This window comes from Ictidomys tridecemlineatus, chromosome 5 (genome assembly GCF_052094955.1).
Source record: "Ictidomys tridecemlineatus isolate mIctTri1 chromosome 5, mIctTri1.hap1, whole genome shotgun sequence".
Lineage (NCBI taxonomy): Eukaryota > Metazoa > Chordata > Mammalia > Rodentia > Sciuridae > Ictidomys > Ictidomys tridecemlineatus.
In genome coordinates, this window is record NC_135481.1 from 5,187,332 (window position 1) to 5,202,789 (window position 15,458).

Genomic DNA, 15,458 nt, shown 5'->3' on the forward strand with positions numbered 1-15,458 from the left:
TCTACTTCATCACCAGCCTTTTTCACTTTTTGAGACATGGTCTCACTAAATTGCTGAGCTGGCCTCAAACGTGCAATCCTCCTGCCTTAGCTTCCTAAGTAGCTGGCATTACAGGGATCTGCCACTATGCCCAGCTACTTTTTTATTTTTATTTTTTAGTGGTACTGGGGATTAAACTCAGGGCTTCAAACATGTTAGGTAACGGCACTACCATTGAGCTACATCCCCAGTCCTTTTTAAATTTTATTGAGAATAGACTCACTAAATTGCCCATATTAGCAATCCTGTCCCAGCCTCCCAAGTAGTTAGGAATAAAGGTGTGTGCCATTGTAGCCAGCTTAAAAATTTAACACTCTCTTTTAGCACATTATGATAGTGCATGCCTCCAGACCCAGCTACTTAGGAAGCTGAGGCAGGAGGATCACTTGAGCCCAGGTAATTGAAGGCAGCCCGGGCAACATAGCAAGACCCTCATTTCAAAGAAACAAAAACAACAATAAAAACTTTATCTCTTTATGAGGAAATTCATAGTCACGTAACACAGTAAACCTTGCAAGCTATAAGGAAAATCCAATATTTCTGATGCACGCTCCAGGCTCGTACTGAGGCCCAACAGGAGCCCTACATACCTGTACGTGCCTCTGCTTCAGCAGCGTCTCGTAGCGATTAGATGGTGGGAGATGAATTGTGGCTCCCTGGTTCTTGCATTCAGATCGTAACCGTTTATCGAGAAGCAAACTGGTACAGAAGAAACACAGGACATTTTTCATACACTGAATGTTAACAGAAGCATCAGATCAAATTAACCAAGATTTTGTATTGCAATCACAAATCAGATACTCACCTTCCTGCCATAACCTTATAATATGCAAATATCTGGTCTGCTAGCTTATAAACAAATTGGTCAAAACACAGATTCACCTGGAGTAAGAGAAAGCACACATTAGATTTCAATTCCCTAAACCAACATCAACTAATATAAGTTAAAGCTTCTGTACAACAAAGGAAACAATCAAGAATGTGGAGAGAGAGCCTACAGAATGGGAGGAAATCTTTGCCACCTGAACCTCAGATTCAGGATTAATCTCCAAGATGAATAATAACTCAAAAAACTTAACACCAAAAAAAAAGAAAAAACAAAAAAAAACATAGCCCAATCAATAAATGGGCAAAGGAACTGAACAGGCACTTTACAGAAATATAGTCACCAAATACATGAAAACAAGCTCAACTTACCTACCAAATAGAGAAATGCAAATTAAAACTACACTGAGATTTTATCTCACTCCAGTCAGAATGGTAATTTTCAAGGATACAAGCAACAATAAATGTTGACGAAGATGTGGAGAAAAAGATACACTCATACATTGCTGGTGGGACTGCAAATTGGTGCAACCATTATGGAAAGCAGTATGGAGATTCCTCAGAAAACTTGGAATGGAACCACCATTTGACCAATTAATTATTCCACTCCTCTATATATACTCAAAGGACTTAAAATGAGCATTATATAATGATATGGCCACATCAGTGGTAATAGCAGCTTAATTCACAATAGCCAAGCTGTGGAACCAATCTAGGTTCGGGTAAATGAATAGAACTGGAAACTATCATGCTAAATGAAATAAGCCAATCCCCCCAAACCAAAGGCTGAGTGTTCTTTCTGATATTTGGATGCTAACACACAAAAAGATTGGTGAGGGATAGGGAAGAACAGAAGTACTTTGGACTAGATAAAGGGGAATAAAGGGAAGGAAAGGGGCATGGGAATAAGAAAGGCACTTAGAATTAACTGGTTCACATATGAATACATGACAAGTGTAACTCGTGTCCTGTACAAGAATGAGAAGTTATGCTTCATGTATGTATGATAATGTCAAAAGACATTCTACTGTCTTGTATAATTAAAAAGTTACAAATTAAAAGAAAAACTATGGTAGAACTATTCTGGTTTTTTAAAAAATACTTTTAGTTATAGATGTACACAATATCTTTATTTTATCTATTTAGTTTTCAATGTGGTGCAGAGAATTGAACCCAGTGCCTCACACGTGCTAGACAAAGTGGTCTGTCACTGAGCCACAACCCCAGCCTGAAGTGTTCTTACTGAGGTCAAAATGTCACTATTTTCTTAAATGCAAAAGCAAACAAAGGCCTCTCTCCACCATATGCTCTTGGGGGGATACACTGTGTCCCCACCTGGAGCAGCTTCTGTCACCAGCTGTGCTTTTCAGGAGTCATCATCTGTCCCAGAGCACCTGCCACTTTTCCCCTGGAGCAGGGCTGGCTATACTGCGCATGAGATTATCCAGAAGATACCCCAAAAAACCTGCTACCTTGCTTCCAGATGGGGCTGGCACCACCTTCTGGATCCATGAAGAAGATACATGTGCTCAGAGGCAGGTGGACCCAGGCCCAGGAGGGCCTGCAGAGGGAGCCCTTCATCCACCCTGCATCACACAGAGACTCTGACCTCTCCCTGCAGAAACACTTGCAGTAGGACTTCATGAGGAGTGGAAGAGACCCAGATGCATGAAACAATTTGTCGAGGGTAAGTTCTCTTACATCTTAAACTAAAGAATAAGATTCACCTTCTCTGTGTACACTGATCTGATAATTCCTTTTGTGGGAATTATTCCTTAACAAGAAATCCGATGCAAATGAAAGAGCATGTACCAAGAAGTACAGCAAAGTCCCATTTATAAAATCTCAAGAGTAAAAGACTAAAGGATGTGGATGCAAGAATTATCCAGAGAAAAGAGGACATCCTACCATGGTCCTGTGTGGAGGTAGGAGGAAGGGGCAGGCAGAAGAGCTCACACTAAAATGCTTACTTCACTGTTTAAACTGCCTCATATTTTAAAGAAAGTTTAATACTCAAGAGAAAAAGGAAATTTCATTATAAAGGAAACAAAAAGGAATCAAGGTGCTGTGCCCTCACCTCTGCCTCGATCTCATCGTAGAGAAACTGTTTGTTGAACCTGGTGAGTGCGTAATGGGCACTGTCGTTGTACAGGTCCAGGGAGTAGAGAACGTACCTGCAGAGGGTGGCATTGGTTACTCCCCAGGTGCCCACACCATGAGCTGCGGCCCTCACAACCTCCTACTGAAAGAGGAATTTAAATCTCAAAAAAGGAAAAAAGAGTTTCTTACTTCAAAAGCCAAATTATGTTCCTGCAGAGCGCTGCTGGCAGCTGTACCTTACAGAACTACCACACTTGGTCAGGACAGGCAAGGTTGGGGACAGCCGTGCAGCCAATACCATAGGAGGGATATGCTCACTAAGGACACACAGACAAGGATCTCCACCTACCTGTGTCTTCTCATGATGCTTTAAAGTTTTTTACTACAAATATGCAGTATTTTTTTTTAACAACAAAAGTAAATTTTAAGGATCTATTACATAGTAAGATGACCATAATTGACAAGAATGTAATGGATATTTCAAAATAGCTCAAAGAGGGGACTTTTCAATGGTCTCACCACAATGAAATGATGTTTGTGATGATGGGTATGCTAATCACTCTGATGCAATCACTACATAATATATACATGTATTGAAGTAGCACACAAACCCATAAATATGTACTATTATTATGTACCAATTAAAAGAAAAAAAGTTTAAAAAGGGACTACTTTCTTATTTTAAGGATAAACTATTTGACTTAAAAACGACACAGGTCCTGGATCACACAGATGACCAAAGCCATGTCCAATGTTGGGACCAAGGCCAAAAGCCCATCACTCCTGCCTTGTGCCTGGACAAAAGACAGCGGTCAGAAGCCTCAGGAGGAGCTGTGTAGAAAAAGTGGGGAGAGAGGAAGCCCCATTCTGGAGGAGTGCCTCTGCACTGGCTCTGGCTCCTCATCTGTCCTAATGCTAAGGAACAGGCTGCTGGCCTCTGCAGCAGAGTGGAAGGTGATGGTCCTGACCAACATCCAGCTCCACACGGACCTGTAAGGAATGATTTGCAAAGAACTGACCTGCGAAGAGGGTCTCCCACTCTTCATAAGACACCCCCATTTTATGGTTTTCCTTTCCATGGAGATCATATTTTGAAAGACTGATCTCTCCCCCAGCCCAGAATTCCAATTTCCAAAATAAAGATGTTCAATGAACACTTTCTCTCCCAATTTCATCTTAGACAGAGGCTAGGCTGAGTGGGGGCTCTAAGCCCTCCTGCCCCCAGTGCACTGGGCACAGCTTCACCTTGCAGGGCCAGTACTACCCAGGCTTGGGGAAGACCCAGGCTCATCTCATCTCCCTGATCCAGGCTGTGTCCTCCTGGCCTTGCCCAGCATCTGTGCAAGATGGGAACTTGACCAGTTCTAGTACCAGAGATCCTGATTTCAGTCTGGAGCCAAGAAACTGGTTACTTGTATTATGTGCCAAATATTTACCATAGTGAACGTGATTTTCAACAAAATGCTAAAAACAGTCCAGGTCCTCTCATCTACATACCAGCTCCTAAGAACCTCCCTTCCCCACCACCATGAGCAAGGATCTCAGAGGCAGGAAACTCACTCCATCATGGATGCCTCCTTGGTCTCTAGGATATGGTCAGTCAGGATCCAGGGCATGGACATCTCAATGGGGAACTGGATCCTCCTGCCCATGGTCAGCTCCAGGAAGAACTCTCGGAACCACAGCTGGGAAAGGTCACAGCACTGCTGCAGAGTTTCTTGAAGGATTCAAAGACACCATGTTACCTTCTATGAGCAGAAAGAGATTCAGCAGAAATGATACAAGAGGGGCTGTCTGCATGGTGCCAGCTCCTCTGCGCTCAGCCCTGAGCCATGCAGCGAGGACATGAGCAGGGAGGGGTCACAAGACACCCTGCACAAGAGACAAGACCAGCACGGGTACGGCTGCAAGTGCAGCTGCATGGACCCTGCGCATTCAGAGCAGTCAGCATCCTCCTTCCAGCCAGGACGTCATCAACCTCCCCTCAGCAGGACTAGGGGGACAACATCCTTTTGAAAAGGAGAAGTAAAACAGGATTACAGGTTGAGCATTCCTAACCCGAAAATCAGAAATCTTAACTGCTGTAAAATTGGAAACTTTTGAGCACCAATGTGATGCCACAATGGAACATTCTACCCCTGACCTTGTAACAAGTTGATGTCAAAATGCAGGCACATCCAAACATACTGTATAGTCCTGCATTACTTAATGACAGGGTCACACTCTGAGAAGTAAATCGTTAGGTAACTTTGTTATTGTGCAAACATCACAGAGTGTGCTTATACAAGCTAAGATGATTACAACATCAACAGGGAATAGAATCTTATGGGACCACAGTCATATATCTGGGCAATGTTGACTGACATGTCATTATGCTATATATGACTATAAAATTACCTTCAGACTATGTGTCAAAGGTGTGTAAGAAACAAATAAATTTCATATTTGGATTTGGGTCCATTCCCAAGATATCTCATTATGTACATACAAATATTCTAAAATCTGAAAAAATCCATAATCCAAAACTATAAGGTCTCAATAAGGGATACTCAACCTGTATTTTCTTTTACTCAGGATTAAATATCCAGGACACAGCATTTACACACACTCAGGGGAGGTCTAGCTAATGCAAAACTAAAGATAGACTGAAAAAGACAAGTTTCTGTCCTTTCACGGAGTTAAAGGCAAAAGCATCACTATTTACTCCAATATTGCAGCACCCCCAGCCAAGAGAGAGAGGCCTTCTGCTCTGAGCCAAGGAATGGACATGGTTGGCTCCACAGGCCACAGGCAGACACACGGAGAGTACAGAGTACCCACTGTACGAGGTCAAAGTGGCCGGGCGTCACCAAAACAGGGGCTAGCCTGGCTCAGGGCTACCTTCCCACATGTCACTGCCCGTGGGGATGTTTCTGCTATTTATCAATGCCAGGTCTCGATCCAGGTGACAGGTTACATTTGCCTGTGTTCCTAACCCGGTGCAGGTTGAAAGACTGTGCTCACATCGCCGGGCCAGCCATGGCCCCACAGTCCTTGGCCTTGAAAGGGCTGTGCCCCACAAGGCTATGGCAGAAGCCAAAGACAGAGAGGACGTAGGGGGGAGCCTTGGGACGTCCGGCCACCACCACAAAGGTTAGGGCACATCACCGTGAGGTAGGTGCGTGAGGAACAGGGCAGGGGACGGTCAGGCAGGCGTAAGCGTTCTAGATGGTGTTAGCGGTGTTAGAGCATGCTGGGCCGGACTCTGGTCAGCACTGTCTCTTACCACTGAAATTTATCAAGTGGGTGTAGAAGAATGACTCTCGATGAAATTTTTCTATGTCCAATATGGTGGGCCCCTCAAGGCTACTTCTCAGGGTTTTCTTGGAACCACTTTTGTCTGCAATGAGGGACTCTAGCATGGTTCTCACCATATAAAGCTGTGTTATCCAAGGAGACATTCGTAGGGGAGAGAATATACATGGTACATTAGTTATGCAACACTCAGAAAAACCACGAGAGAAGGACTGCTCCAATACACCCTGACTGGGCTGGGCCCCAGCCCCGAGCTGTGCACTCGGCCTCCACAGTCTGGGGGCCCCTCTGAGTGGCCAAGTTGCTGCTGCTTGGGGGAAAAAACCACTTGCAGCGGAGCAGTTCACCTCCGTGCCATAAACATCAATAAGAAAAACAAACAATGTCTTACCACCAAAGGTTAAAAGAGGTGGATAGGTGTACGACTGCCTCAGAAACGCGTTTACCACATGCAAGAGCCTTTCCATGCCCAGAGACTTGAGCTGCCTCAGCAGCTCGGCAGAGCTCAAGGACTCGGCCATGGTGCGCACCAGGTAGAGCTAGACACAGACAGACAGGGAGGGAGAGGCGGGAGAAAGCCGTTAGTCACACCACGCACACGCCTGGGTGGGGGACACAGGGACAGACACAATGGACTGAGCAAGGAGGGCGGAGTACACCTCACGCAGACCCCAGAGGGCCGCCCTCAAGGACCGGCCAAGTGTCTTCTGGAATCCTGACATTCCAGAGAGTTCTTACAGAGCCAGCTACGTGCTTTGCTGGTAACTCTCTAGAGGACGGACAGGAAAGATTATGAAGTCTCCAGCAGAGAGATAAGTGAGTATCAGGTCCCAGAAAAAAAGCAGGGGAGCATATTAAATCAGGGGTGAGATGCAGTGAGAAGCACTTCAGGGCGAGCCCGGGAGAGAGAAAAGCACAGGTGGCTTAAGACCAGGACACACAAGGGCAGCATTCTGTAATCTCCCCAGTTTCAGCTTCAGGAACTCTTACTTGCAGACCCAGTGTAGAAATTACAATGATACATTCAAACACCCACCAAGAAACACAGCATAGATAGGCACGTGTAGACATCCACTAGTATTTTGGGGATGGAGTTAGAACGGACTCGATTCATTTCTGAAGGTAAATGAATAAATCAGGGAATCATAAGCAAGTCCCAGTTCACACCCCAGATTCACTTGGGTGAGAAATGGCAGAAGAGTCGAAGGCAGGATGGGATTTGCCTGAGCAGACAGCAGTGACACCATTTCACTTGGGGTCTGCCCCACTCCCCCAGCCCAGGATTGGCCCAGCCCCAGTACACATGGGGAGGAGGAGAACCTGTGTGCTGGAGGGTCCCACAGCACGGCGTGGCACTTTGATGTCGAAGCCACTCTTGGGGTCCTTCTCTCCCCGCAGAGCTGGATCGTTGAAGGGCTCGTGCCCAGTCTCCCAATCACACACTGTCTTCCTGATGGCCTGCAGGACACTAAAGAGCCCCGTCAAGTTATCAGAGAGACTTCTACAATCACAGCATCTGCTCACCTAACTAACAGGCTCTCAGAACAGCCAACGCACAGTATAAATAAATCCCTCTGGGGGTAGTGAAGGGACAGTTATAGTCTAGTTCAACATGAAATTTTAGAAACACATTATTTTCTTGGAAACATGACTGTTCCCAGAAGATTCAACTTAATTGCGGTTTGCATCAATTAGCCGAAGCAGTGTTTTATTTCTAGAATGTTCACCAGGCGGCCATGAATCATGCCGAGGGCAGGGAGAACAGGAACCTCTTTAACACCCACCCGGACAGCTGAGTTCCACCTGGCTATGCATGACTGTCTAGGTGTTCCAAAAGGAATATGAAATCATCCACGAGCTGAGGAGATGGGATGTGTCCAGGAATGTGACCCTGCCACCAACAGTTCCACTGTGTGGAGAGACCCAAGAGCACACAGGGAAATCAGAGGGACCCCGTGCCAGCCCTGGTCACATCATGAGGAGAGTTCTTGCTAAAACCCAGGGCCACACAACACATTCCACACCTTGTGGCTGTTGGATCCCTTCTGTGTTAGGGGCAAGCACTTTGTTCTATACCTGGTGTGTTTCAAGTATTTCTATTAGTATGTGTTTGTATCAGTAAAGATCACCCCTCCAAAGCCAGGCAGCATCCTCGGGTGCATATATCTTAACAGCATCCATAACATACAGCAAGCTTCCCTTGAAGGCAAGCACATGCAAAATAGCAGGCAAGACCAGAAAAATGAAGACCTCAATTTAAAAACCTCAAGGTAACAGAAATTAATTCTGCAAGCATCACAGTGCAGGCTGAGCATCCCTTATCTGAAGTGTTCGGGACCAAAAGAGCTTCAGATTTCAGATTTCTTGAATTTTGGAATATTTGTATATATATATAGTAAGTCAATCTGGGAATGGGACCCAAGTCTAAACATGAAATTCATTTATGTTTCATATATACTTTATAGACAAAGCCAGAAGATAATTTTATACAATATTTTAATAATTTCCTATATTAAAATATGGAGTGGGATTTTCTAGATGCAGTATCATGTCAGTGCTCTAGAAGACTTGGGTTTGGGGTTTGGGGGTGTAGCTCAATGGTAGAGTGCTGGTCTAGCATTAGCATGCACAAGGCCCTGGGTTTGATCTCCAGCACAATAAAGTAATATAAGCTTTGGATTTTGGAGTACTTCAGATTTCAGATTTTTGGATTAGGATGCTCAACTTGTATAAATTTTATTAATGCTAAAAGTTATACCATGCTGGGTGACAAATATATCAATTATAAAGCAAAACTAAACAATAATGAAGTCTGTGCATTCACCAACCCCCAGTAAATTTCAATTTGCACAGATGTCCTTGAAACATAATTTTATCTGAAAGGCTCAACATAAAGAGAAAAGAAGCTCAAGATAGGTATTAGATTTCTACAATCACTCTGTAGTTTTGGCGGATTTGTAGGAAAAGACAGAGAAATAAAAGCAAAATGACTCAAGGTGACACACACTGAGGGACAGTGTGGGACCTCCAGTCCCCAAGGCCAGGTAATCAGAGTTGTGGGCAGATTCTGACACAAGTAAATATGCCTTTGACTTATTTACTTCCCTGAGGTAAATATGCCTTTGTTCTTGGGTCTGCAGACCTGTAAATACTATGCAGGTGACTTACTGCCAGTTGTTCAGGTTACTAATTAAACCCACCACATTACATATAGCTGTCAGGCATCAAAACAGTGTCCGGGGGTTGAAGATAAATTACGCGTACTGAGACTGTTTATGAAATAACTGTCCTGCTGTGTAAAGCAGGTTCCTCAGATGACTTTTGGGTGTGGCTGTGTGCATGGGGTGAGAGCGGGAGGCTGACCTCTGGATGACGTTTTTCTTCTTCTTGATGGCCTGCCGCAGCGGCTCCCTAAGAGTCACCTGGGAGAAGTCCTGCAGCGCCGCGTAGACAGTGTGGCGGATGGCATGGTTGAACACGCTCTCCATCCTGCCCATCAACACCTGTAGGCCTTTGATCATGGCGATCACCTGTAGGGGATACGGCTTTCAGAGGCTGGAGGGGAAGTGGGGACAATGCTGCACCAACCAGGAGACTGTTTGCTCCTCACCCAGGGCCCTCTCCCTGGCCTCCCTAGCCCTTTACCCTGGAGCTATATAACCCCAGCATCACCTTCCCCAGAGCAGTGGCCTCAGCCCAGTCTTGTCCTCCCGGTCTGACCTCCCCACCATACTGTGAGTGCCCTGAGGGGAGGGGCGCCTCTGACTCACACACCCCATCCACCAGGGCACACCCTACCCTGATAGGGAAGAAGAGAAAAGATCTAGGAAGGCGAAAGTGATGCTAACAGGAAAAGGAAAAGGAAGTTATGAGAGTTTGTATCCCAAATCCAACTTGTTAACAAATGCATGGAAGAAAATGCAGGAAACTGCTTCAAGTCCCTCTGTGATGGCCTCAGGGGCGCAGTACTTCCCCAGTGTCACTGATAAGGTTTCCATGTGTTTACTCTGGAGAACTGTTTGATTTTATATTGCTTTTCTAATCAAAAGAAAAAGAAAAACAAAAAAGGAAATTTCTATTTAGAAAAAAATTAATGAGAAAACACTATTTGAATGAAAATAAGAATACTACATATTTGAACTTATGGGAAGCAGGAAAAGGCTTGCCAAATGGCAAACTGAAAGATGTAAATGTGTACATTAGAAAACCAAAAGGACAGAAAATAATCATCATCTAATATTTGTCATGAAATTATAAAAAGGACAGTAAAATAAACTTCCTAAAGTAATACAAAAGAATTACATAACAGAAATTGATGAAACAGTCAACTAGAAATATATCGAAGGGGGATCAACAAAGACAAAACTGTTTACTAATAATAAAACTGGCAAGCCTAAGCAGAACTAATCAAGAAAAAAAGACAAGGAACAGATCATAAAGAATGAAAAGGAAGCCAGGTGCAGCTGTAATCCCAGTGGCTCAGGAGGATGAGGCGGGGGACTGCAAGTTCAAAACCAGCCTCAACAATTTAGAGAGACCCTGTCTTAAAAGAAAAAAATTAGGGCCTGGGGTTATAACTGAGCGGTAGAGCACTTGTCTAGCACATGGGAAGCACTGGGTTCAATCCTCAGCACCACATAAAAATAAATGAATAGAATACAAAGATATTGTGTCCACCTACAACTTAAAAAAAAAAAAAAACAGGGGGCTCGGGTTGTAGCTCAGCGGTAGAGCACTCGCCTAGCACGTATGAGGCCCTGGGTTCGATCCTCAGCACCATATAAAAATAAATAAAATAAAGGTACTGTGTTCAACTACAACTAAAAAATATATATTAAAAAAAGGGCACGGAATGTGGCTCAGTGGCTGAATGCCTTGGGGGTCAATCAAACCCTGGTGCCCCCCCCCCAAGAAAAAGAGAGAAATAGGGGACATTTCCCAAAATCTTAAGCACATTAACAGATTATGAGGGGCGGGGGTTGTAGCTCAGTGGTAGAATGCTTGCTTAGCACATGTTGAGGCACTGAGTTTGATCCTTAGCACCATATAAAAATAAAATATAAATAAAATAAAGTTATTATGTCCATCTACAACTAAAAAATATTTTTTTAAAAAAGAGATTATGAGACTACACAGCTATAGCATAAGCATAGAAATCAATGGAACAGAATTAAGAGTTTAGAAACAAACCCTTGCATTTTCAGCTAATTTTCCACAAGGCACTAAAACAATTTGATGGGGAAAGATTCTTTTCAACGAACAGTACTAGGACAACTGGTTACCCACATGCAAAAGAACAAAGTTGAATCCCCATGCAGGAATGGGTTAACGCAGCAGTTCTGGGATGATCAAATCCTGCACATTTCCAAGAAAAGCCTGTCTTCAGGACTGGCTTGGCCTGCTCCCAAGAATAGATCTCTGCGGTGGGAATATTTTTGCCTAAAAACAGTTTTTTTATAAGCCTAAGGCCTCGAGCCACTATTCTACTCTGAGCCACTATTTCAGTCTGACAGAGAATCAATGCTAACAACGTAACTAACAGTGATCACCTGTTTTTGCTCAGGGTCTGGAGTCTGAGTAGCTAAGGCTGGCCACCAGGCTCGGCCTGCCTTTATGAGTGGCCACCCACAAAAACTCTAGACAGGAAGGTTGGGTCAGCTACCCTGGTTGGAAGCCTCACGCACATGTCACACATGCTGCTGAGAGAAATAAGCACGTGCCCTCAACCATCTGCACCCGTCTCCTGGATGTCCCCCGTGCATGTGCCTTTCCCTTTTGCTCATTTTAATATGTGGCTTTCTGCTGTAATGCCATAATTTTGAGTATGATAAATACTGAATCTTGAGGGTACCAGCTATTCATAAGCTTAAGGGGTGATCTTGGGGACCATTGACACAATCCTCACCTCAGAATGTATAAAAAAAAATTAATTCACAATGGATTATATATTTAAATTAAGAGGCAAAACCATAAAATTCCTGGAAGGAAATGTAAGAGTAAATCTTCATGACTTGAAAGCATAAGCAACAAAAGAAAAATAAATATACTGGACATCTCCAAGTAGACTGACGTTGCCTTGAGTTGAAAGAAGGGGAAGCAGGGAGACAGCTGGGGTTCCCTTTTTGAGATAATGTCCTTTGTTTGATTTGTGATCATAAAACTCTGTTAATATACCAAAAGAAACAAAATGGTATAAGAATTTATTATGAAAAACTTTACATAGTCAAACGTAGTGGTGCTCGCCTGTAATCCCAGAGTCTAAAGAAGTTGAGGCAGAAGGATCACAAGTTCAAGACCAGCCTCAGCAACTTGGTGAGACCATGTCTAAAAATAAAAAATAAAAAAGGACTGAGGTTATAGCTCAGTGGTAGAGCACCCCTAGGTTCAATCCCCAGTACCTACCACCCCCTGCCAAAAAAATTTTACATAAAACTTAGAAAATGTAGACTAATTCCTTAAAAATACAACTTACCAAAATTGATACAAAACAAAATTAAAAATCTGACTACTCAGGGCTGGGGTTGTGGCTCAGTGGTAGAGCGCTTGCCTAGCACAGGCGAGGCCCTGGGTTCAATTCTCGGCACCACATAAAAATAAGTAAATAAAGGCATCGTGTTCATCTATACCTAAAAAACAATTTTTTTTCTTAAATCTGAATACTCCACTACATAGTAAAGAAGAAAATGTTTCAAAAAATATCCCATAAAGGGAAGGCTTCTCTAGTAAATGCCAGCAAACATTTAAAGAAAAAAATAATATAAATCTTACACATACCATTCCAGATACTAGAAAAGAAGGGAACATTCCATGAGCCAACTTATAAGTCAACATCCAAAAAATGATAATTAAAGTTCATACATAGTAATAGGGCTGGGATTGTGGCTGAGTGGTAGAACACTTGCCTAGCATGCATGAGGCACAGGGTTGGATCCCAGCACCATATTAAAAAACTAAATAAACAAAATAAAGGTATTGTGTTCATCTACAACTAAAAAAAATTTTTTTTTAAAAAAATGCAGTATTATATTCTATAGGTGTGAGTGGGGCATAGCCACTTCCCTCCCCAGAACACACGGTGGAAAAGCGCAGGTGGTGACTTTACAACAGAGAGGGGCAAGGTCAGCATTAACACAATATATCATGTTGACAGTATTCCCCGGCAAAGGCCACTTCACCTCTGTGGTCCTCTTCTCCAATCTCATCATAAAAAGAAACCCATCAGATAAATCCCTATACAACACCTGCCTGGTGCTCCTCAAAATTATCAAGGCTATAACAAATGTCTGAGAAATGTTACTGCCCAAGGTGTCTAAGAAGACATGCCAACCGAGTGTCATATGAAATCCTGGATCAGAAAAAGATTGTCACAGGAAAATTGACAAAATATGAATAAAGTACAGATTTTCGTTAATAATATCAATGTTGATTTATTAATTGCAACAATACTAACATATAATATTAATAATAAAGGAAAATAGATGTGGACTATTTGGGACCTCTTTGTAGCATCTTTATAATTTTTCTATCAAACTAAAAAAGTTTTCTTTCTTGTTTTTGTTTTAAGTAACATTAAAGGCTATTCAGACTAGGACAATGGCACATGCTGGTAATCCCAGCTACTCTGGAGGCCTCGGCAGGATGACAAGTTGAGGCTAGTCTGGGCAACTTTAGCAAGACCCTATCTCCAAATAAAATTACAAAAGGAAGGGCTGGGGATGCCGCTCAGTGGACAGCGCTTGTCTAGCATAGGCATAAGCCTGGGAATGATTCTCCGTACCAGAGGGCTCTGCTCTCACTCATTCACTTTGACACAAAAATGAATATCTATTCCTGTTAAAAAATCTCTTAAACTAAGAATGGAATGTATTTTAATCTGACGAAAAAAGGTGGCTACAATAGACCTATGGAAAACTTTTCCTTTGAGAAGCACAAAACAAGCATGTCTGGCACCTCCCTTTTATGGGGTAGCTGCAGACCCTAACCCAGTGTGATTGAAAAACTAAAAAGTAAAACAACTTTCACGTCATTTGCAGATGATATGATTACATAGGTGGAAAAGCCAAAAGAATCCAAGAAATTATAATTAATGAGCTTAGACGAGTTGGTAGATATAAGAGAAATGTATTAAAGTTTACATTTGAAAGTGACAAGAATTGAGAAATATTTAAGACTATACCATCTATCGGCTGACATCTAGAAATAAAGGTCAAAAAAAAAAACTCCAAGATTTTTATAGATAGCAAAAAAATTAAAGTGAATCTGAATACAGGGATATAGTTCACTCAAAAAGATCTAATATAAGAAGTTTTTCGGGGCTGGGGATGTGGCTCAAGCAGTAGCGCGCTCGTCTGGCATGCGTGCAGCCCGGGTTCGATCCTCAGCACCACATACAAACAACGATGTTGTGTCTGCAGATAACTAAAAAATAAATATTAAAAATTCTCTCTCTCTCTCTCCCTCTATCACTCTCTCTTAAAAAAAAAAAAAAAAAAGAAGTTTCTTCAATTCTCCCAGAAATGAACTCTAGGTTTATTCATATCCTAATGAAATATTCCAGTAGGTTTCACTGGGGATGGGAAAAGCGTCTACAAAAGGACAGAGGACAACAGCCAAGCAACTCTTGAAGAGAGCAGAAAGCCATACTTACCAGACGCAATGGATTATTATTAAGGTATAAAGTATTGTCGGGAAAAGGAAAGGCAGACGGCCCAGAGAGTTGGGGGAGGGGCAAATGCATCGGAAATCAACTTCAGATGACCTTCAAATCCCAGCTTCAAAGGCACATCCAGAAGTCAATGAAGAACACCTCCATGAACTTAGGGCATGTACAGACTTCTTAAACAAGACAGCAGAGTATAATTATTTAAAAAAAAAAAAAAAAAAAAAAAGGTCAATACTGGAAATAAGAACTTCCATCAAAGGCCTAGGAGGACAGTGCAGAGCTGAGCCCCATGTATGTGACAGCCAAGAGCTGGTGGCCACCACAGGGAGGAAACACCCAGGCACAGCTCTCCTCTCAGGGGAGAGACGTCGCATCCCAGTCAGTCATCTGGTTTTCCTGGTACCCAAGAAACTGCTCTCCAAGCACAAGGATGCAGGAAAGAGCCGATGACCCAGAGCCCACAGACCTAGGAAACCACAACCACTTTTACTGAAATCTATTTTGTTGTTTGGACTAAGCTGACAATACAAAGGGCTGC

General features: G+C 43.0%; 1 protein-coding gene across 6 annotated transcripts in view; it reads right to left on the reverse strand.

Moving 5' to 3' along the window:
• Positions 1–15,458, reverse strand: part of Cyfip1 (cytoplasmic FMR1 interacting protein 1) — an 89,231-nt gene that overhangs the window by 25,734 nt on the left and 48,039 nt on the right. For 3 of the 6 annotated variants that reach the window (XM_078049116.1, XM_078049115.1, XM_040276471.2), the window contains exons 14-20: positions 9,622–9,788; positions 7,579–7,726; positions 6,230–6,797; positions 4,525–4,681; positions 2,942–3,038; positions 845–921; positions 630–738 (exon numbers count right to left, since the gene is read on the reverse strand). In XM_078049116.1, coding sequence (XP_077905242.1) covers positions 630–738; positions 845–921; positions 2,942–3,038; positions 4,525–4,681; positions 6,230–6,797; positions 7,579–7,726; positions 9,622–9,788 — 1,323 coding nt within the window. Of the gene's footprint in view, positions 1–629; positions 739–844; positions 922–2,941; positions 3,039–4,524; positions 4,682–6,229; positions 6,798–7,578; positions 7,727–9,621; positions 9,789–15,458 lie in introns of those variants that run through there. The other 3 variants (XM_078049117.1, XM_078049118.1, XM_040276473.2) reach the window with 3 other exon arrangements.